This window comes from Papaver somniferum, chromosome 6 (assembly GCF_003573695.1).
Source record: "Papaver somniferum cultivar HN1 chromosome 6, ASM357369v1, whole genome shotgun sequence".
In the NCBI taxonomy this organism is placed as follows: domain Eukaryota; kingdom Viridiplantae; phylum Streptophyta; class Magnoliopsida; order Ranunculales; family Papaveraceae; genus Papaver; species Papaver somniferum.
The window spans coordinates 80,029,767-80,053,890 of record NC_039363.1 but is presented as its reverse complement, the minus strand read 5'-3'; the positions used below and the strand labels follow the sequence as shown (position 1 = coordinate 80,053,890).

Sequence of the window (24,124 nt, the reverse complement as noted above, 5' to 3'; positions counted from 1 at the left end):
TTCATGAATACAATTACATTGATCTTGAGTCACAATCATGTGATCAAATGAGTCTAGTGTTTTTAGAGAATTGATCAAATGCAAATCATCTCATAGAAATAATTTAATCGCATTTGAACATAATCGACATAGTGTTTAAATGCACAAAGTACAAATACATGAGTCGTTGGTGAATCGGCTGAGTCATGGTACACAGATCCGTTTGCAAACTTATGAGCAAAACCGAGTTCCGGAGTTGACATAACTTTTTCAGTTCACGTACCGGTTTGCAAACTTAGGTGCAAAACTGAGTTCCGGAGTTCACATAACTTTTTCAGTTTGCGAACCGGTTTGGAAACCTTAAGACTTTACCGGTTCTGGAGTTCACAGAACCTTTTCAGTTTGCGTACCGGTTTGGGTACTAAACTGATTCAAGAACATAGAATTGTATTGGTTCGCCTACCAGTTTGGATACTTAAACCCGGTCCCTTACCACAGTGCCAAAATGGTTTGTATACGAATAGTGCGCACGAGTATGCGTATCACACAAATCTGTGAGTTGATATATAGCTACTCTGCTACGTGTACGAGTACATGTAATACGGATTCAGACATATAACAATTTTCTCAGTTTGTAAGACTGATAACACTGTCTTGTATTCCAAATGTAGTGGTTCTATATTTTTTTCTATATCAATTCAAAACATTCCCGAATAACATCAATGACACATATCACCGTTCCAGACTATTTTTCGAATGATAAACTTGAACCATGACTTGGTTCCGAACAATAAATTGTTTTTCACCGAAATTGATAAATATGAACAAATGTTCATTAAGCTTAGTCATTATATTTCTAGAAATTCGTAAACTAAATAATTAATTCTCGACTCGAAATTCTTGTTTATGCAAGCTAGTCTAGTTAATAATGCGACAATCATCTCAAGGATATAAAGGTGAATATAACTTGAGAAATAGGTGGTTCAGTCTTCACTTACCTTTGTTGATGAAGTTCTCCAAAATCTTCGGTTACGGTAAAATGCAAATGATGAATGGTTCATTTACCAACTACCTTTATCCTAGACCGAGACTTAACTAATTGTAGACTAGAAATCAAGATATAGTTTTGACAACTAAATTTGACTATAAGCTTGATATAACAACACTTGTGAGTTCGATCAAGCAATGCTCTAACACCTTTAAAATTCTTTGGGCCTTGGATTGATCATGAAGAATGTAAGAAAATCATAACTAAATGATGGAACAAATATCTCTCCGGTTCCAGTGCTTACCTAATAGCCTAAAAACTCAAAAATATAAAGCTGCATCTCATAACATGGAACAAAGAAATTTATGGCAATATCAAAACTAAAATAGAAGATCGCAAGAATCGTCTTGATTGGCTTCACAAAAACTACTTTAGAGTTGATAGAGGCCACACTCTCAGGACATCTAGAAGGAATCTCAAGGATTGGTTGGACATTGAGGAGAGTTTTTGGAAAACTTAAAGTAGAGATCGGCTTATCAAGCTATGAGACAAAAATACCAAGCTTTCATAGAGCCACCAAATGCTGAATCAGAAGAAATAAAATTGACTATATTCAGGATGAAAATGGGACTTGGATAACTGACTTCCAAGAAGCGACTGCTTACTTTACCAACCATTTCACCAGAATAGTAGCTGCTGAAGATATCAACATAAACCCAGACATCATTCAACTCATACCCACTTCCATTACCTATCAAGATAACATCACCCTCAATAGACCCCCATGATATTCATGAAATTAGAGCCATCCTCTTCAGCATGGTTGGATACAAAGCTCCTGGTAGACGGTTTTCCCCCCAACTTTTTCCAAGCCAACTGGCACACTCTGGGAGAAGATATTGTCAAAATGGTCCAGTATTTCTTCACCTCTAGCCACATGCTCAAATAAATGAACTCCACTTTTATCTCTTTCATCCCTATAATTGATAACCCATCCTCCCCAAGCCATTTCAGACCATAAGCCTCTGCAATACTACTTACAAGATCGTATCTAAACTTATTTCCCAAAGAATGAAACCTTATCCCAGTAAGATCATTTCCCTATACCCGCTTTTATTCTTGGAAGACAGATTTCTGTCAACATTGCTATAGCTCATGAAATTATTCACTCCATGAGATCCGAAAGGGGAAAATCGTAGCATGGGCATCAAAATTGATATGGCCAAGGCCTTTGACAGAGTTGACTGGGACTACCTAGTAACTATGATGAAGCAAATGGGTTTCAATGATCAATGGTGTGGAAAAATTTACCAATGTATTTCCATAACTACCTCTGTTCTTCTCATAAATGGCCCACCTGACAAATTCTTCAAACCCTCTAGGGGGCTAAGACAAGGTCATCCCTTATCCCGTATCTATTTCTCTTTTGTATGGAAGCTCTATCTATAACCCTCATTCAAGCTAAAGATATGGGTCTCATTTCTGGTATCAAAATCTGCAAGAATTCTCCATCCATCAACCATATCCTCTTTGTTGATGACTATATAATATTCTACAAAGCCAACAAGATTGAGATTCAAAATCTAATGGATATCCTCCATATATTTAGTAATACTTCAGGTTTGTTAATCAACTTCAGTAAATTTGGTGTCTTTTTCAGCAATAACATTGTTCCCACTCTGATATCCACCATTAGCAATATTGGAGTTCAAATCCTGTAGCTGAATGGGATTTGATAAACTTAAACTCAGACTTGTAAGTTGGAAGAATAGACCTCCCAACCCTGCTGGAAGACATGTTCTCCTTAATTAAATCACATCCACTACCAGCATATATCAGATGAAATGTTTCAAGTTTCCTAAAAAAAACATGTCAAGATCTAAACAAGATTCAAAGAGACTTCTTCTGGGGTAAAAGCTTAGATTACCCAAAAGGCTACTACCCAAAAGCCCGGACTGCTGTGTGTAAACCTAAAGATTTGGGAGGCCTGGGTTTCATGAATATGGAACATTTCAACAGTGTTATGATCACTAAGATTGCTTGGAGGATGGAAAAATACAAAAGACTCTCTCTGGTACCAGCTCATGGATGCAAAATACCTACTTGGCAGAAATGTTCTCAATATGGATACCAAGCCTTAGGATGGAGATTCTTGGATTTGGAAAGGCATTTTGGAAGACATCACCAACATTCAACAACATAGTTCTTGGAGAATTAGGAATGGAAAGAACATCAAAATTTGGGAGAATATCTGGATTCTTACTATTCCTACTCAAATTCCTAAACCTGCCAACTACCCCACAGATTTCCTCATGGTTGAGCATCTTCTGCTTCATAATGGTGATTGGAATACTCCTCTTATAAATAATTGCTTGAATCCTATCACTGCCAATGCTATCCTGGATATTAACACTCATCCTGGTGAAGCGGATCAAATTTGTGGAATCTAACTGATTCTGGTGACTTGACAGTCAAATCTCTGTACATAGCAAAAAATGCATACTCTCTATAGAAATGATGTCTAGATCAGCAACTGGCAATCTTTGTGGACCATGTATATTGCTCCAGCATTACATATTTTCTTATGGAAATGTGCCCATGGAATCCTTCCCACAAATACGAAAACTGTCAGCATCCTTAATTACATTGATCCCATCTGCAAGCTACGCAATTATGAGGAGGAAACTATGACACACATGTTCTTAAATTGTCCCGCTGCTACTTCTATTTGGAACTTACTGCTTGGACCATCCCATGGAAAGTTTGACTCCACCACAAACTTCCTGAACTGGTTAAACTCATGATTCACTTCTGGAAACACACAATCCAGTAGCAACATTTATGCTACTGCTTGCTGGTATATCTGGAAAGTTAGATATGATTTCATTTTTAATCACACCCAGCTGAATGCTAGAAATACTACTCCCAGTATCACACAACACCTGAGTAATCATCATAGAGTTCATCACTTGCATGACCATATCCTTAATTATGTTCTTCAGTCTGAAGACTATGCGAATATGATTGGTGATGATGATATTAACCTCCACTCTATTGAAACCGATCAAAGAGAAGCATTTGGAATAGTCATCCAAATATGCACTTTACAGGATCCTAAAACCCTTATTTAATACACTGCTCTTATTGCTCTGGATTTTGCAAGACACGCCATTGGGACTAGAGGATATCCATGACACAATGGAGAATGGGAAGCAACAGGAGGAGCGGACTTGGATTTCGATTGGGTCAAATGATTGCAGCACACAAATGTTGAAATTCATGCTGAATCCATGGAGGTTCTGGTGCGTTTCACAATGCTCTACCACAATGCAATCCAAGGAAGATTCCATCTCAGTTTCCATGAAAGAAGTAGAAGAGAAATTAATGAAGATAATGATAGCAGAATCAATGTTATTTCTTTTATTCTAATTGGTCTCAAAGTTATTCATAGACTACAAAACCTAAACTCCTTTAATTTGTATACGGCTTGTAAGAATTTTATTCCTACCATAAACTCTAGCCATAAGTTTTTTAAGATTGCTAATAGGGGTACCAGATTAGGTGGGGGTGTACCAAAACCAAGATAAGACAAAACGGATTTTCATATAGGACAAAACAGGTTTTGTCTTAACTTGATACACACCCATCAAACTTGGTAACCCCCATTTGCCTTAAGTTTTTCTATTAAAAACAGATATTGTGAGTATGTAACCGATCGCATATTATCCTACTTGTTACTAGCTGTTACTTGTGCCTTTGTGAGTCCTCCCTGCTAATAAGCGTAGCTCCATGACAACACTAGGAGCCCATTCGGTTGGGAGAATTAGAATCCTGGGAATGCGTCCAATTCCTTGAACCGAAGGGGGCAAATGAACTCTATGTAATTGGGAATTTCAATTCCTAGGAATCCAACTCCCTCCAAAATGATAGATTTACATTGCATTGGTACAATGATGCAATGGAATTGGATTCCGGGATAATAACAAAGATAATTGAATTACCTTAACCGAACATGGATTTTTTGGATTGGAATCAAATTCCTTGGAATCCAATTCCAGGAATTGGATTATCCCATAGTTGAATTCTTAGGATTCTAATTCTCCCCACCAAACGGGTTCTAGATTAATTAAATTATAAAAATGGATACCGAAGAAGGAAAAAAAATCCATGTAGAAACGAATCTTGAACATCTCCAAGTAGTAAGTAGCAACTTGTGGGTGACGAGAATATACGACAACAGAGAAGGAACAAGTTGTCGGTCCCGGAGTAGTCCATGTTATTTGTTGTTTTGGCAGACAGTTGGTCATGGGTAAGAATAACACTTCCAAAAATGGTATTATTGGTGACCACACTTTCCTTTCTCAAGTATTCCAAGGTTCAAATATTATTTCCCACAATCCTGTAACTGATCTCTGTGGGGATGATGGGTGAAGTTCAGTCTACACCACTCCTTGTTTACAAACCAACAACGTTCAGGCCCTCAATAACATCAATGAAATCAAGGGGATACAATGGATGGGGAAAGAAAAAAGATAATATGATCAGCACATAGCTTTACACGATGTTAACAGGGCATGGGGAAATAAATTTTCATATATACAATGGCCAAAACAATTCATCCAGATGACATCCGAAGTTATGGGGTTTTACTCATTCAATATACAATTTACGAGCTTAGAATGTGGAACACAAATCTTTGAAATGGAATTATACCAAGTTAAATCCAATACGACTATGACAGTGACAAGAAGTTCAAATGAGACTGTACAATTAACTAATCATCTTCAATCCCACTAAAAATGAGTCTCTTCGACCTAATTTAAGCTCACTTTTCCAGAGAGCAGTGCAAATCTAACTCTGCAATAAACTAAAAATCTTCAATCTAACTGAAGGTGAATCCATCTGACCTCATTTATTTATTTACTAGCATAAACGCAAGCAAGGTACCACGTGAGGCATGAAACTCATAGTGATACTGAAACGAGATCAACTTGTTCCATCAGGAATGGAACATGTAATCATGCTTACACGGAATGTTCATACACCGAGTGAGGAGAATAACTATAGGATGGCATACAGAGCCAATAAACCGAATGCCTCTGTATACCCAAACTTGGACACATGGCGCTCTAGTATGATAACTAAGAATCTTTTTCTCAGAAATCAGCAAAAGATCAAATGACTAACCACTTCAGTTCAGATTTAGAATTGTAAAGGACCATCTAGTTTTAAAACCAGGCTACAAGATACTGTAACTATTATCAAAGGTTTAGAACAGAAAGTAATCAAATAACTAGGGTACCAGAAACATGATCCAAAAAGAGAACAGTAGAAGAACCCTGTAACGATGAAAATGTTGAAGTTCAAATTCTAATAAAAGTCTAACATATAAGTCACTCAGTTTCAAAGAGCATTCATATATACAACGATTTCATTGGCAGCAAGAAAATCGTCGTAGCTCCATTCATAAGAAGGCAGTCATGCTGACATAATATGTACTCCTATACACTGAAACTATAGAAGCCCGCAGAACGCTCAAGGATAGTAAGACGGATGGCTAGTTGGGGGTAAACCCTTAACATTAAAACCTGCTGCAGAGTGGTGATGAGTTGGTGGCAAAACATGAGCACCACCAGCCCCACCATGAGCAGCCGCCACTGACCTTTCATAGAGAGCATTTGAAAGATGATGCTCAAATGAATAAAGTTGGGACCTAGATGGGCTTAGGTTTAGCCCGTAATTAAGTGAACTAGACCCAGCACCATAAGGCCCTGGTGCACCCGAACTACTCGAATACTGGGAACCAGACAAATCTCTATAATGGTGGGCCGATGAAGGGCCTACACTGTAGTGGTGAGCCGATGAAAGGGCGCCACCAAGGTATGGTGACACTCTATCTTGGCCATGTAATAACATGCTAGAAGGGTGATAATACTCAGCTTGGCTAGGTGGTGGTTCATAGTAGTCAGCTTGACTAGGTGGTACACCAACACTCTTCGCACTGGAAGGTAAAGCCTGAGATGATGGTGGTCCTCGAGAACGCTTATTTCCTGTATGTTGTTGTTGACTGGAACCAGCTGTTGTGCCACTACGCTTGTTTCCTGAATGTTGTTGTGGTGGTTGTGCCTGTTGTTTCTGTTGTTGCTTACCAACAGCTGCTGGGACATTAGTTGCTCTTTTCTTTGAAGATAATTGCTTTTCCAATTGTGAAATATGAACATCTAGCCCCTCACGTGGGTATTCAGCTTCGAGTTTGTGCTCTTCAATGCACTTGACTATAGCTTTGAGGGCAGAGATTTGTTTGGCTGTCGCCTCATTCTGCATTAAGTTAGGCATAATGATGAACACAAGATCAAGAATACATCAAAAGCAAATCGATTGCTACAAAATTATATGAACACAACACACCTGCGCTTGAAGAGATTGATTTCCTTTCTGCCGCACATCATCAGCGAGCTTCTTTGCATGTTTTTTATATGATTTTAGAAGGGGTACTGGCGGAAACATTCCCACCAGTTCAAACGCATAAGCAAACTTGACACCTTCAAGATGTCTTCCTTTTTCAATAAGTTTACGGATGAGATCTGTGAGAAGGAAAAAAGAAGGTAGTAGGTCTCAGACTATTTTAAAACAGAAGTTCGATCATTGAGACCTAGATCACAAATCACATACCCAACAGTAATAGTTGCTAGACTAATAGTTCCTCAAGGCAGTGGATATGGGATTGAAATATAGAAATTTTCCAAGGAAGTGAAAACCGAGATATAATTACAACTTATAACTTACAAGCTTCTGTGGTGGTGATTAGAGAAAAGTCTGCATATCTAAATGGTGTGGTCCACTATGTACAAGGGCTTGCCCTTTGAAAAACACAAAATGGTGGATATAGAGGGGAGGCAACCATCATGAAGTGCATTCCGCATTCACACATTGAAACACTGAAGCAGAACAAATCATTTGACATTGAAAAAGACCTATGGACGATGCTTAAAAGATGTGCGCCAATACATTACGGCCTGTGAGAACCGCTTGGAAGAAACTCCAGAAAACACTCCAACAGCTCCCCGAAGATTTTCAAAAATCCATTTGCCATTAACACTAGCCACAATAACTAACCTACCTAGCAGGCATCTAATCACACCATATCATCATACACTCATGTATTTCTACACTAAAATGTAATACTTACACTACTATACGCAAACACACATATAGCAGGCAACTGATATATACCTACAAAGATGATACAGATTATTACAGGCATCCAAGTACTGAAGTACTACAGATTTTTATAGATAAATCATAACCTTATAGTTTTATCAGGCTCAAGATCACAATCAAAGTCCACTATACAAAACACAGAAAAAAAATATCATCCATGCGAATTCATATGCAAACAAAATCAGCTAAAAATTACATAAAACTGCGAACTATGAACCAAGGCAAAATAAATTACTTGAACAAGTTTAGAATTCAAGAGATTATTACCTGGAATTCTATCTGTGAAGCCGAGAGAACGACATAAATCGATCGCCTGCTTTCGCTTAGCAATAGAAACAACTAAATCAATAAGCTCTTTTGCATCAAAAGAAGATACAAGGTGATAAGTAACTAACAGTTGCAAAAATCCTAATCGTTCTAAAGGATTATCCTCTCCTTTAGAAAGCTTTCCTTTCCACTCAATTGCCACTTGCATTGCTTTCTCTTTGATTTGAGGTTTAATTTGTGGAGAAATATCATATAATTTCTCCAATAGAAGAATGCAAGTTCTTCTCGTAGCTGCCTCTTCTCCATCTTTATCACCTTTAGAATTTGGGACAAAAAACCCTACCATTGAATCTAAAACAAGTTTTGCTGGATCAGGTGCAAGTTTAAGAGCAACACCAACTTCATGAATGGCACTAACATCTTTACGATTGTTCATAATATATGTTCTTAACCCTATACCATTCATATTACTACAGAGAGACTTGAATTCAGGACGAGGAACAATGGTTTCAGAATTATTATCTAATTCTTTCTCCTCTTTCACAACAACTAGTTGTTTATCAAGAGATTGTGATTGTGATCCGTTCATTGATGATACTTTCTCTTTCGATTTAAGCTCATTGAAACGTTCATCAATCGATTTCTGTATCGATTGAAAGTGTTCTTCTAAATCCTTCCATTGAAGGACAAAAGAAGAAAGAAAAGACGAATGAGATTGAAGATCTTCGAAAGCTTTACGAAGATTTTCTTTTTTCTTATTAGCGGATTCTAAAGCAGTTGATATCGACTGCATTGACGCCATTACCGCAAAAAAAAAACCAAAATTTCAGAGAGACAAACTTCGATTGAAAAACAAGGAAACTCAAACCCAAAATCAAAACCTAAGCAATAATTCTAAGCGATAAGAAATCCCCTATTCGATCGGAAACCTTATACTGTAAAACCTAATCAATAACTAAAACCGAAACCCTGTAAAAACTGGTTCTTCATTATATCGCTGTTTTTTAACCTGGGTCTGTTTTGGCCGTTGGATTATATAAGATCTGGCCGTTGATATGAAACTGGATACTACGCGTCAGAACAGAAAATGGCCCACTTGATATACTCCGTATGCAATTAGAAATAAGACGCCTAACCGTGACTTCTCGTTCAACCCCTTCCCCTATAAATAAAGACGGAGGTCTACTCAAATAAACAAGTACATATATTCTCTCGCGTGTTTTCTCGAAAACAGAAGAACAGAAAAGGTTTGTGGCTCGATGTCAATAGATACTGAATCAGAGGTGTTCGTCGAGATTGATCCAACTCGTCGGTATGGACGATACGATGAGCTATTGGGTTCAGGTGCAGTGAAGAAGGTTTACAGAGGGTTTGATCAAGAATCAGGTATAGAAGTAGCATGGAACCAAGTTGAATTAAGAGATTTTGCTAATGATAGAGGAATGATCGATAGAATTTTCGCAGAAGTTACGTTACTTGAATCGTTGAAACACGAAAAAGTTATCCAGTTTTTCTACGCGTGGGTTGATGAAGAACACAACAGGTTGAATTTCATCACTGAAGTTTGTACTTCCGGTAACTTAAGAGACTACCGGAATAAACATCGTCACGTTTCTTTAAAGGCGATAAAGAAGTGGTTGAAACAGATACTCATGGGTTTGGAATATCTACATACTCATGATCCTTGCATCATTCACAGAGATCTTAATTGCAGTAACGTCTTCGTTAATGGACATACCGGAGAGGTACGTCCTTTAAAATTACCTGACTAAAATTTCTTTTAGTATTTCTTTTCATAAAAAATATGTTAGAGACATGTTCAGGAGATTTTTAGTTACCGAGTTCTAATAAAAACACCTGTTATTCAATAGGTTAAGATCGGTGATCTGGGATTAGCAGCTATTGTGGGAAAAGATCATGCAGCGCATTCGATACTCGGTACACCAGAGTTCATGGCACCGGAATTATACGACCAAGATTACACAGAGATGGTTGACATATATTCCTTCGGATTATGTGTGCTAGAATTGGTGACATTAGAGTTTCCGTACCTTGAATGTGGTAACGTTGCCAGGGTTTACAAGACCGTCACTTCGGGTAAAAGACCTCTAGCGATGAATAAAGTTAAAGATCCACTAATAAAACAGTTTATCGAGAGGTGTCTTGGGCAGCCAAGAAATAGGCCTACTGCTTCTGAGTTACTTAATGATCCATTTTTTGATGGAATCAATGACGATGATGACGAAAACAACGACGACAACAGCAATTACGTTATTCCACATTTTAGATCCCTGCAGATATGATCAAACGATGGAGTTATAAGAAGAATTATTGTGCTGTTTGTTTGAATTTTAGTAGTGATTTACTTTGTAGATACTAAAAATATTAGTTGAATTCATTGATGTAAATATACGCAATTTAATCAGGGGTGGGAAGGTGCATGATGAGTGCTCCTGTAAGTGCTGCTGGGATTGATACTTGTCCATTTTTTTTTCTTTTTTTAATCAATGCGAAATTGATATTTTGGCTTGAGAATTAGTTGGAAAAATCTCTTGCTTTTTGTTGTAGTTTGGAATTGCGAATTGTTCTAAAGGAATGGTTGTGTTTTGAATAAAAGAAAGTAGAAACATGTTGTTAACTTGCAGTCTACATGGGAAGGTGGGAGATGCATGACTGGCAAAAAGAAATTGCTATCTTTTCTTTATGACAAATCTGGTTAAAGAATTCTCTCTCTACCCATGAATAATATTGAAAAAGTGGATTATCACCGACCAATTGGTTGTTCATGATGGTGAGGAGCGGGGGAAGAATATTTCTCACGCTACAGTAGGTTGTCATTGTTTTATTATTAACGGTGCCACCCCGATGGCTTTCATCAGGGATCACCTATTCGCTCAATGTGGAGATCAGAACATCTCCACAGTAAACGGGCTTTGTTGCCTTACAGGACAACTTTAATCTGTAGTTGTATAATTATTTTATTATATTTTAAGAGCCTTAACCCCTACTTTGATAGAGCGTTGATCCCTACTTTGATTTAGACACCCAAATTTCAAATGATCGAAAACAGAAAAAAAAAAAAAAAAAAAAAAGTAAATATTTAGCGCTAAGATACTTGCAATCTTTACTTGTTAAGGTGGTGGACCAGAAAGCAACAGCCAAACTTGCCCCACCTTACTCGAATAAGAGGGTGTTAACTAAACTGCTATTCACACATGGAACAAATAACCGACCCTCCAATAGTACTATGCAGTGGAACAACCCGTCAATATTGCTGTGGCCTATGGGAGGAACGAACAGCCGCCACAATGTGAATTGCAGATGGCTAGAGCCCACACGCAAAGACGACACAGCATCGTGGCGGATGATGGCCCGCCTACTAACCGCAATTCCAAATTGAAGCTTTTCTCGTTGACTAACAAAGTTGGCTGCCTGCGCTGTTTCAATTAAAAATATAAAGAGTCCCAACTAAGTACGCCAAAGTTGTTCAAGTCGCCGCATTTGACTTGATAGATGAGAAACAATTAGCCAAAAGGTCTTGTAGGAATATCCGAATATGAATCGATAAATTTGTAGTTTGGTACAGTCTTATGATCCATATATGCATAAATAGATTCTGCGGTAAAGCAACAACATCTTTGCCTTTGCAGTTCCAGGTCCAGCTTCTTTTTCATTAATTTGCATGGCTGTTGAATTATCGTTAAAATACTATATGGACAAATTGGATCTCAAACTATAGGTATTGACATTGTCATCCAACGACACCATCAGCACTACGCTACAAATGTCATCTACAACCTACTTGTAATTTTTTTTTGGCGGTAGTTGTGAGCTTCATTTTAGGATGATCTGTAGGTATCGTTAATTTACTAAAATGTTTGATCATTTCCAGTCACGACTAGATACACATGCACGAGGTCAAATGACTCTCATGCCGTGACTATTTGCATGCATGAGGTCAAATGACTCTGTCACGTTCTGCGGAGACACGAGAAGTTGTTATTTTCTAATTCGACCATAAATTAAGTTCTTTATAATAAGATATGGATCATGATTCAAGTATTTTCGTACCAAAACCAAAAGATAAAAACCAACGACTAATATTGGATTCTCTTTAGAATTTTAGTAATAGCGTGGCTTCATTTTAGAGACAATTAGCCCATTTCCCCCACTAGCCATTTTAAATAGATAAGTATTTCTACGTTTCCGACTTTGGATGAAGATTATTACATATGAATACATATCACTATCACTACTGAGGGTAATTGCAATCTTCTAAGAAAGCCAAGTAACGAGGAAATTCATGGCACTTATAAAAGTACGATAAATTAGAGTTTTTCCAGCCCCGAATAATTTTAAGTTGGGTTTTACAAGACTCGATGGAATATTGTTGGGGAGGATGTATGCTTCATGGTTAAGAAGTTCTTTCAAACCATATATATACTTAAATAATTCGACAAAACTTATATCTCTAATTAATACCCAAAAGAAAAAATGTCCTTTTTACTTAAGACCCAGTTGACTATCCAACGCTTATTAGAGCAACTGCAGTGGACGACTAAACCCAAATATTTGATCCAGTGGACAGGCGTAGTGAGACAGACTATCGATCAAAATTTGATCAAAGACTAAAACCCAGACCAAATTTGGTCGACGACCAAGACCAAACCCAAATATAGTCGGGCGTTGATATAATCTGATCCTACACAACGGGCATTGATATAATGTCCGCCAGTCATCGCGCGTTCGTAAAGTTAACGCCTGATGCAGGGGCGTTGGTAAAGAATTCGCCTGTAACGGACGTAGATAAAGCTTACGCCTGACATGGGGCGTTTGTATAGATTACGCCTGGCATGGGGCGTTTATATAGATTACGCCTGATTTGGGACGTTTATATAGATTACGCCTGATTTGGGGCGTTTATATAAAATTCGCCTGATGCAGGAGCGTTCATATACTTAACGCCTGTTTATATAAATTTTGAATAAGATTTGCTTGGGGCGGGCTTTATACCTCCGCCCCATTTTTTTCTTTTTTTTTGGAATCTCACTGACCAGGCGTAATCTATATAAACGCCCCATGCCAGGCGTAATCTATATAAACGCCCCATGCCAGACGTAATCTATATCAACGCTTGACGTTCGGCGAACATTATACTAACGCCCGATCAAATTTACTCTTTTCCCACTACGCCACATGACGTAGTAAACCCAAATTTGATCTTTTTTTTTAGTCTTTGGTCTTTGGTTATACTCGTACCATTATGGACGCTCTTACAAGGTTATTTCTAACGTACTAGTGAATTGGATAAAGTAATTATATCATCTTATCAAGTTATTTATGTCTTAGGCAGATTGACCAGTGACATCACCATCACATCTCAAAAAGTAATTCATTAAAAAAAGAAGAAAGGTTAGACTGACTGGATGGTTTTGAAACTAGATATGTCAAGGATATCTAATAGGCGTTATTATGGTAAATTCGAGAAATGAAGGCGGGTTCAACTCACAACAAGTATTATAGGCTGTTGTTAGAGCAAGTTTTATGGTGGAATCCAACCTCTTCCAAGTGTGGAAAATTCATGAAATGTCAAGTCTAGTGGCTTCCAAGTTGGGGTTTTTCATAGAAAATCCAAGCAAGATTCCATGGTTTGGTGGAAGGGTCCGTGGAATTTATCTAAACGCCAATAAGAATAGCGTTAAACGCAATTAAGAATGGAGCTAAAAAAACGCAATTAAGAATTGCGTTTTTTCTATCCGTAGATTTAAAATGAGTTGTTGAAATCTAACGACTGAAAAAAAAGCTCCATTCTTAATTGCGTTTTTTTAGCTCCATTTTTAATTGCGTTTTTTTAGCTCCATTAAGAATAGCGTTTCTACTATTCCACCATTACACTTGCGCTTCCATCTACAGTTCCAAGTACTGAGGTGGCGTGGAAGATGGATGGATTCCACCATAAGACTTGCTCTTAGAAGGGTAAGAATTAGACGATTTCTCAAGTACCATCTCATTTGTTTTTGTAGACCTCTCTCTCGCCTCATGATGACACATGTCCCCTTATCCGCCTTATTTACCAAACTGCATTTTCCTCCCCGATAAGCTAGCATTGGCACCTTAGTCAACACCCCTTCACCCTTGTTGACTCCTCTTTCCTTTTGGGTATTTCTTTGGGACTTGGGCTTAATCCCCAAGTCCTCAACAAACAAAGGGTGGTATCTCCTACCATATGGTCAGTAGTAATTCTCATGTATCAGCATTAGTCCTTTGGCTAATATGCTAAATATTGTAGGTGCATGACAAGTTATGTAGTCCTTTATTTTTTGTTGATTTCAACACCAACAAAAAGGTTGTTGCGTAACGTGTTATGCAACTATTTTCTGGACTGCATAACAAGTTATGCAACAATTTTTGTAGATGGATAACAGGTTATGCATCTGTTCACTGCACCAAAACCTATTATGGTGCATAACTTTTGTAGATGCATAACATGTTATGCACCTTATCAAACCCATCTGTTCACTGCACCAAAAAAATCACATGAAATTAAAAATCCGAAAGTACGATTCATGTTATCATCCACCGATCAAACAAAAATTAGAGTATGCGCGTCCAAATTAAGCACTAATTCAAGTGATTTCTGTACTTGTTTAATTGCCTCAACAACCATACCAACAACACCAGCATCCATCACCACCATACTTAAACACACTGAAAACTTGTGCTTCTTAATGTCATGAAAAAGATGGGTTATTCGAGTATAAAGAAGTGGATGCAAACTGATGGTGGTGGCTGATGGTTAGAGAGTCTTTGATGTTTCAGAGATGAGAAGAACCAAAATGTTCGTTTAGAAAAATTATCAAATAACCTTCATGCATTGTCTATATTCAAAAAAGTTCACTTAAAACATACATGATTGCAAACTCATCATCAATCGAAACATTCACTCGATTCCCAGTTGTAATCTCTCCAAACCCAATTAAATCCTCTAACAAAAGAAGTTTTGTTGCATCATCTGATCCATCAAAGTTACGGTACAGATCGACCAATATTATTGACCAAATGAGTTTTACAAGAGATTTTTTGGGCTTAACGGTCACATTAGACTAGATCATGAAAAAACTTTCCAGATGACCTTTCTATTTCCCGGTGAGTTGATTGGGATTTTGAAAACCTTACGTAATTGAGACTGCTAGAGTTAAAGACCACCAGGTAGGTTGCCGAAATCAAACTCCAACACAGCTAAAAAAAAATGGTGACTACCAGTTGCCGAAATCAAACTATAGCTTTACATATAATTTCTTGCTTCCTTCCGATTCATCGACAATCCTAAGATGGAAAAGAACACGAAATCGGATTCTGCCAAAGGTGACTCAAAAATCCCAAATCAATCGAAAAAAAGGGTCCGTAATCATCACCATCTCAACAGCCGTCTGTTCTTCTCAATCTTAAATTCGAAATCAATTCCCACAACCCCATGAATCTCTCCCTTTTTCTGAGTTTTAGGTGCCGCCATTCTTCTCTTGACTGATTTGATTTCTAGGGTTTTTCCGATGGATAATTTTACTCATCCGGATTTGACGGTAGAGTGGAGAGGAAGAAGAAAAGGAATTGAAGATGAAGAAGAAGAAAATAAAACGAAATAGAACTTTATAAACTATGGGTTTAAGAATAATTTTTTCCGAAAAAATGGGTGCGCGCCTTCAGATATCTGAGCGTGGATTTCACAGTGAAGAAAAACTGAAAAATGGGTCTCCCTGTAGTTTTCACATATTTTATTTACCCAAGGAAACTAAGTTCGACTGTTCCAAAACAAAAGTTTTCATTTTCGTTTTTTGTTTTTGTTTTTTATCATATGGGAATGGAAATTCGAGGGTATTGGATAATGATCTCTTGTCCAGTGTAAGTCTGAACTCTTGAAGGCATGAGGGGCACTAAGCCCCTGTCATCTCCATGCAAATCCAACAAAATCAAACCATGGTACCTAAGCTCAAGGTAGCCGTTGGGTTATGTCCTCTAATCCAGTATATGGCGTGCCAAGGTGATCTCTCACAGCTTCACAGAGAGCAAGTTTGAAGCCGAATAAGGCATGAAAGAATCAAACCCCCGAATCATCTCAACGGAATCAAAGCTTAAAACCAAGCATGTTTTAGTCCTCTACCTTTGTTTGGGAAAATAATAAATAGCTTGATTTTTTGAAAGTTCATTTCATCGACGAGTCTTGATACATCTACCAAACCCAGCACTGAAATGGGCACTGAAAGGGGATCTGATGGTCAGAAATGTGCCCTCTCTACATTGGGATAGGGGTGGGGCATGAGTGGGGCCCACCACCCCCTCACACACTTTTTCACAATGCACCCTCGGTGCTTATTCTTCGGTCATGTATCATTTTTGTTTCATCAATTTTCCCCACCAAATATAAAGTAATAAAGAGATCACCACGAGATCCAAAAACAATATTAGAAAATTTGATAGAAAGATATCAAGTTGGCTGAAACTTGAGAAAGCTTTAAAGTTTCGAACCCTTTAAGTTTGTTCTTTGATTTGTTTATTACAAATTTCTCGCACATTCAAAGGAAGCTTTAGTTTCAAGGAATTGACAGCTTTTTTTTGTAACTGCTAATTCCTATATTCCTACCAACGATTCACTCAAGATAATTGTGAGGTTTCCCCATCGACAGTAACATTTCCAAGTTTATTGAGTATCAGATTATACAATCAGCTTGAACCATTCGCCATGTTTTACAGAATATAAAAAGACAATGAAAAACAGTGTGAAGAGCCAATTAGCTTTTTACTTCCACGAGCTGTTAGCAAAATCAAAAGTGGAAAATTATACACGAGCTGCAGTTGACCAAAACAAAAGAGGAAATGTGTGTGAGATCAGAGATTGCATTTATATCGCCAAAAAGAAGAGATCGTCTCACAGGACACTCGGGAGTTGGGAGTTGGTACCTCGAGCGTCTTAGACGAGCCAGTTTTACAGCTCAAGGGCAGAGATAAGAGTCATCAGACTAGAGCCTAATTTAGCTGGAAATCTTATAAAAATTGTTGTGCAGCAATAAACTACTTTGATAACTACTATGTGTACTGATTAAATACTAATTTATTAGATAGAGGGAATGGAATTTTGGGATTTGCTGGGGAAGGGGAGAGTAGGAACCCATAAACCCAAAAAAGCAAACAACACATCCTAATTTTCAGAAGCGTGCCGTCTTGGGTGTTATAGCATGTGGAACAAAGCAGACAAGATACTTCTTCCTCAATTCACCTCTCCATATATCCATTTCTCTATGTGATTCCCTGTAACTCACCTACACCCATCACACATGTACACAGCCATCAGAGGAGACAGGACCTACAAAGGTGAAAATCTGGATTCATCTATCCGGAACCGAAATCATCTTCTAAATCCATGTTTGGAAAATGAGAAGTATACCAAGATGTGATTAGCTCAAAAGATGTTATTTTACACATCCAAACATAGACAAGTACAACAATTCCCCTGCTAGGCAAATTGGTACCTAGAGAACACTAATCCGAGTTCTGGCAAACTACTTGAGAAATGACATCTATAATCACTCATAGTACTGCCAAGGCATCAAACCATGACATTAACCGTCCATCGGGTTCTCATTGCCCCTCTCTAGAGGAGTATGATCAGATCATAGCCCCAGAAAAAGGACTGGTGTTTATGATTGTAGGTTGAGATGGGAACACAGAAACAAATTACTTGCACATAAGAGTAACATGGAATTATCATAGGGAAGATGAATATGAAAAAATTTCCATTTCCATATTAAGCTGTTCGAGGCTGAAAAGAAGCACGAGATTTCAACTCCCCAACGCTCAATCTAACTCATTTTTAAACCTAAAATTCTGGATTGCAAGCCCCCTCGTGCGGGTTTGACTTTGACTAAATTACAAGGGTTGTCCCTTTAGTTTAACACTACTAAACAAAACCACTTCCTCTATCTCTCTCTAAAAATCTTTATATTTCCAGTTTATACCACCTCTTCCAAACTCTAGGAGCTCAATCACACTTTTAAAGGGTATTGAGATTTTTGCTGACATTTTTACAGCTTTTGATTAAGTATCCAAAGTCTCCCTTCACTACTTATATGAACTCGGTTTTAGTGTGAAGAAGAGTTTAAGAATATGAGTTCAGCTGTAAAGGATTTGCATGAGTTTCTGATAATGGATACTACAAGCCCAAAAACCAGCGCTCTCGCATTAAGTCCTTTCTCGTCTCCTAATGTTGGAGCTTTACTAAAAATCAAGATAATTGCATGGTAAGTAATCTCTAACACTACTCATCTACTTCAGGAAAAACAAAATCTACTGTTTCCATGTGGCGTGTAATTGAAATTTAAGATTTATGTGCTGTTGCAGGAGTCAAGAAACTGGTTTACCTGTATCAGTTCATGTTCGAGTTGGTGAAAGAGTCTATGATCTTCACAAGGTAGTTATTGCATGAAGTTTGAGTTGGTTTTAAATTTGAAAGTAAGATGTTAAGTGTACTGACCTTTTTATTTCCTCTGTGATGATATTGTAGCATCCATTACTTTCAAAGAGTGGCTACTTTAGGAGGGCATTACTTGAATCAACTGATATCGAACTACCACATAATTTTCCTGGAGGATCAGAAGTCTTTGAAATGGTCGCTTTATTTAGCTACAGTTCTTCAACTCTGATTGACCCTTTTAACGTTGCAGCTCTCCGGTCTGCGGCTGAGTTTCTTGAAATGACAGAAGAATATGGCACGGGGAACCTCTGTGAACGTTCGGATCTTTATCTTAACCAAGTAGTCTTACAGAATTGGGATGATACCTTAATTGTCCTTCAAAAATGCCAAACACTACTACCTTTGTCTGAAGAGCTTCTGATCGTGAGCCGCTGTGTTGAGTCTCTTGCATTCATGGCTTGCATGGAGATACTTGATCCTGAGCATAGACGGGAAAGGCCAGTTATTACTTTGGAAACCATGGCTGGTCAAGCTTGGAGCTGCGAAACTGTTAAGGAGATAGCTGCTCAGGATCTATGGATCAAAGATCTCATTGCACTTCCTTTCAGATTCTTTCAGAGGATAATCATATCCCTAAGACGACAAGGAATGAAGGATAAATATGTTAGTCCAATAATTGTTTTCTATGCAAATAAATGGGTTCTCTCGAAGAAGACACATCAGTTCTGGGAGAGTACTGAAAGAACAAGAGGGAAAGATGCAAATAACAAGGTTTCAGTAATCTTACAAGGCATACTAGACTTGATTCCGGTAGGAGATAAAGCAAGTAGAGTAATTCCAGTCGGATTTTACTTTGCTTTGTTAGCTAGGGCTCTAGATCTCGGTCTAAATGAGGATAGTACGAAAAAGCTGCAAGATCAGATTGCACCTGTATTGCATTTGGCAGTAGTAGATGATTTTTTGCTTCCTTCCAGTGGGATGGAGTCAATGTCATCTAGCGTGGAGTTGGCTACCATGGAGAGTATAATTTCGACTTGTTCATCGACTGCAAATATAGAACAGACACCTTCAGAAGTGAATTGTATTGTGGCAGAACTATGGGATAAGTATGTTTCACAAATAGCTGCAGATCCAAATATGGGGACCAAAAGATTCATGGATCTGATTGAGGTGGTACCCATATCATATAGACAGAGTCATGACCATCTCTACAGAGCCATGAACACTTTCCTTATTGTAAGTATATATGTTATGTAAAAATAATGTTTCCTGATCATGCTGAAACATTTATATTCAGTGTAGTTAAACAGTCTTTTTCTTCTTTCCAGGAACATCGAAATATATCTCAAGAAGAGAAGGCGCTAGTATGCAAATACCTCAATTGCCAGAGACTATCTCAAGAGACATGCATCGAAGCTGTTCAAAATGAGTTGATGCCGCTGCGTTTGATCGTCCAAGCACTTTTTGTTCAGCAGCTGAATACACACCAAGCTTTCAAAGATTGCTCGGATTCTTTCAGGTATGAAAAGTACGCTGACTTCTCAGGAAGCCTCTGGAGCTCAAGATATGCAAACCCTACAAATCACCTTCTTGGAGAAACACCATTTAAAGAACCAAATGGAGAAGAAGCGACAGTTAGGCCATTGGCTTTCTTGATGCAGAAAGATCTTGTAGTGCAGCGATCGGCTGAGTTATCTAGGAGTGATTATGAATCAACAAGCTTCAGGATTCAGACCCTAGAACAGGAGCTAATATCACTGAAGAGAAGCCTTCAGTGGCAACCGATCTCCACTGGCTCAGAACCTATATTTGGCAGACCAGATATCATGAGGTCGTTTGGATTGGATGGAAGATCAGCGAGTAAGAAGAGGAATCCACTTGGACAAGTAACAAGTTGCATCGGGTCAGTAAGTTTTGCTTCACAGAGGAAGTATGCCAACAGGATTCTCAAGGTCTTCCGCAGAATATCGTTGATAGGTCGAGGCAAATCAAGCAGAAAAAATAGACCAGGTCCTTCTGTCCCCTGGCCCAGATCAATGTAGCAGAGCCGCAGCAGCCAATAGGCATGAAATGTATTAAAATTTATAAGCTCGCAAACATGGAAGTAATACTTGTCATCTACATTATATTGCATACTGAAGAATACCATGCTAAGAAGCATATATGCAGATGAACCACTGTATAAAACATCAGCATGATAATAAATATTTCAAGTAAAGAAAAATTCAGATTTTTTGAGCGATCCTTAAGAAAGCTGGAGAGTTACTTCCATTAACCACAAATATTGAAGATGTAACTGCTATTACAAGCAACATCGATGTCACTAAGAAACTATACAGGAAATCCTCAGTTACGTTACACATTTCAGCAAGGAGTGGCAAGGAGACTTGGGGCACAAATGCTGCATTTCTGATACCCTAAAGTCGTTCAGCAGGTAAGAAAACTTGATATCATGAAATCAAAATGCAGAGCAAAGGATGAACTACAGGAAAAAGAAAATTAGCATTTGTCCCAACTTAAACTGAAAATAAATATGCTAGACATCAGTAAAGCCATATACCTAGTCAATGGTAAATATCCAGAGTGTAGCTGTTCAGAGAACTGCTTAGTGCACCGCAGCCACTTATGTATTCCACCCATTTCATAGTTTGCAGAAATAATAATTCTATATTCCTTAGATGTTCTTTACAGAAGTAGCACCTTACACATTTACCTTGGGCAATCAAAGGAGTTCCTCTCTTATTCACCTTCTTATCCTGGTGATGACAACTATCCATGCCAATCTTTCTTACAATGTTTTTCTTATGACTTACTGAATTTATCATCATATAATTTTAACGGCTAAGCTAAATTTCTAGAGATAACTCACATTCCATTATACGTAAAAGTAAAGTTGACAAACAAAATGGGGCACAGGACATAACAAACCCTCTATTAAATTCTGGAAATAACATATTAAGACAGCACATGTGGCCATGACAGCTCCAACAAAAGGTAAGAGCCTGTTTGGTATAGTTTTCAAAAACAGTTTTCTGTTTTTAAAAACAGAGAAAACAAAAAACAGGAGAAAACGCGTTTGGTAGGGACATTTTCAGAAAATGTTTTCTATCTGTTTTCTGTTTTTAAAAACAAAAAAATGAAAACAACAAATTATTGTTTTCTGTGTTTTCTCTTTTTTTCTTTTCTTTTTTATTTTCTTCTTTTCAGAACAAAGTAAGAGATGGGGGAATGACCGCAAGTGAGTCATGGCTAATATCACTATCTCTTAGACGAATCTTTACATTTGATCCGATTTAGTTGGTTTTCCTTGTTTTCAAAAACAGTTTACCAAATAATTTTTAGAAAATGAAAACAAGGAAAAAAGGGTATGTTTTTAAAACAGTGGAAAACTATTTTTGAAAACTGTTTTTGAAAACCGTACCAAACAGGCCCTAAGCTTTCTAAGAACTCCTTTTACTGATTAGCAATAGTTACTCCTTCAACATATGAATCGTCAAAAACCTTTTGAGATTTCAGGACAGCCCTTGTAGCTTCTATGACTACTTGTCCACTAACATAGTGCTGGCGGCACACTGGCATGTAGACGTCAGATCCACCAATTAGTTCAGTCTGTGTTTCTTCTGTCTTCCTCAGGGTAAAATGAGCACGCTTGCCACAAACATTACATCGAGCAGTCAGCTTAGTTATAGAATCAGCTAATGGTACGATATCTAGCACCGAACCAAAGGTTCTCCTGCCCCAGAAAAACAATTTCACCCATCAAATAGTGGTGCAGGGGATTATGCTAACAACAAAATTGATGAAAACATGAAACACAACTGCAAGAGCAACAAATGCATCATCTTCATTACCTTAAGTAATCACCATCCAAACCTGCAACAATTACAGTCTTTCCATCATGATTAGCTGCTTTGCAGCAGAAATCATAGAGGTCTCCAAAAAATTGAGCTTCATCAATACCAATTACATCAAGCTACAAAAACAAATGGATCAAATTAAGAAAGCAACTAAATTTGTATGTTAGATTACTAAACAACAAATTACCTTATCATAAGCAACAGCCCCAAGTTTTTGACTGAACGATAAACAAATGGATCAAATTAAGAAAGCAACTAAATTTGTATGTTAGATTACTAAACAACAAATTACCTTATCATAAGCAACAGCCCCAAGTTTTTGACTGAACGATGACAGATTGGGCAAAGCCCAGCAAGGTAATCTAATCCCATCATGTGTTACCACAGAATTTGTTCCATATCTTGTATCCTTATTTGATTTTATCAACATAACAGACCTGCGCAGACCATAAACTCATTAAGACCTTAAAATTTCCAAAGAGCAAAGGCATCAGAACTAGGATTCCTGCAGAAATAAAAGTTACGGTTTTCGTGACCCAAAATTAGCAGACACAGAGAGAACAGAAAATTAGACTTTAAAAAGAACAAAACCTGCCAAGATCTATTTCTGCTTGAACTCGCTGAAGAAGAGCTGTAGTTTTTCCAGCAAACATTGGTCCACAAATCACATGAATTTCACCACAAGAAAACCTACCCCTATCCGTTAAGGAACTCGAATTGGAAGCTTTTATTGAAGAGAATGAATTACAAAGGCTCAACTGATGTGGTTTTTGGATAGATTTGGATTCGAAGCTAATTAGGGTTTGGGGAGGGGATAGAAAGGATTTAATTTTAGGTAAATGATGAGGAGAAAAGGTTGAGAAAGCTGGAGATAAAAGGGATTTCATCTTTGATATTAATACCATGTATTTCAAGTTATGAATTTTGATTTTACTACTCAATTTTTAAATTATGCGGGAATTAAGAGAATTTTGGGAGGGAATCGGAGTTCAGGGTTTAGGGTTTTGATAGTTTTTTTTGGAGGGAAGTTTTCGGATATTTTGCACTCATCCTGTCTTCACGGAAAGGAAAGAAGGGTTTCTACTTTCTAGTGAGACTTGGGAGACATTCCAGGGGACTCTATATAGTTGCACCCATTTAAAACTCTAACTACACACGGCTTTTTCCTTGGGGCGCTTATATGAAAATGATTGCAAAAAGTGCTCCAGAAACCAGAATCCAGGTGACCAAAGAACTTTGTATTATTTTCCATTGATTATATGATGAATAACAAAGACACATAAATGCATTCTCTTTTTTTGATCGGTAAAGAATTTGGTATCAGTAGCTGCAATCGGACAATGAGAA

General features: G+C 37.8%; 4 protein-coding genes across 4 annotated transcripts; 2 read left to right on the top strand and 2 right to left on the bottom strand.

The window, feature by feature from the left end:
* Positions 1-5,596: 5,596 nt before the first annotated feature.
* LOC113288117 (FRIGIDA-like protein 3) lies at positions 5,597-9,399 on the bottom strand. The gene is made up of 3 exons (XM_026537069.1): positions 8,456-9,399; positions 7,376-7,551; positions 5,597-7,285 (listed from the first exon to the last, which is right to left on the bottom strand). Exons 1-3 carry the CDS (start codon positions 9,255-9,257, stop codon positions 6,503-6,505), a joined length of 1,761 nt encoding a protein of 586 aa, XP_026392854.1. The 5' UTR covers positions 9,258-9,399; the 3' UTR covers positions 5,597-6,502.
* Positions 9,400-9,637: 238 nt separating this feature from the next.
* Positions 9,638-11,066, top strand: LOC113288116 (probable serine/threonine-protein kinase WNK11). The gene is made up of 2 exons (XM_026537068.1): positions 9,638-10,200; positions 10,327-11,066. The coding sequence occupies exons 1-2, from the start codon at positions 9,715-9,717 to the stop codon at positions 10,756-10,758; spliced, it is 918 nt and encodes a 305-aa protein (XP_026392853.1). The 5' UTR covers positions 9,638-9,714; the 3' UTR covers positions 10,759-11,066.
* A 6,081-nt stretch (positions 11,067-17,147) lies between these two features.
* On the top strand, positions 17,148-21,094 carry LOC113288113 (BTB/POZ domain-containing protein At5g48130-like). Its single transcript, XM_026537065.1, has 4 exons — positions 17,148-18,747; positions 18,848-18,917; positions 19,011-20,156; positions 20,249-21,094. The coding sequence occupies exons 1-4, from the start codon at positions 18,614-18,616 to the stop codon at positions 20,960-20,962; spliced, it is 2,064 nt and encodes a 687-aa protein (XP_026392850.1). The 5' UTR covers positions 17,148-18,613; the 3' UTR covers positions 20,963-21,094.
* A 1,103-nt stretch (positions 21,095-22,197) lies between these two features.
* On the bottom strand, positions 22,198-23,852 carry LOC113288115 (thymidine kinase a-like). The gene is made up of 4 exons (XM_026537067.1): positions 23,369-23,852; positions 23,070-23,214; positions 22,772-22,893; positions 22,198-22,653 (listed from the first exon to the last, which is right to left on the bottom strand). The coding sequence occupies exons 1-4, from the start codon at positions 23,680-23,682 to the stop codon at positions 22,374-22,376; spliced, it is 861 nt and encodes a 286-aa protein (XP_026392852.1). The 5' UTR covers positions 23,683-23,852; the 3' UTR covers positions 22,198-22,373.
* Between the last annotated feature and the right edge of the window lie 272 nt (positions 23,853-24,124).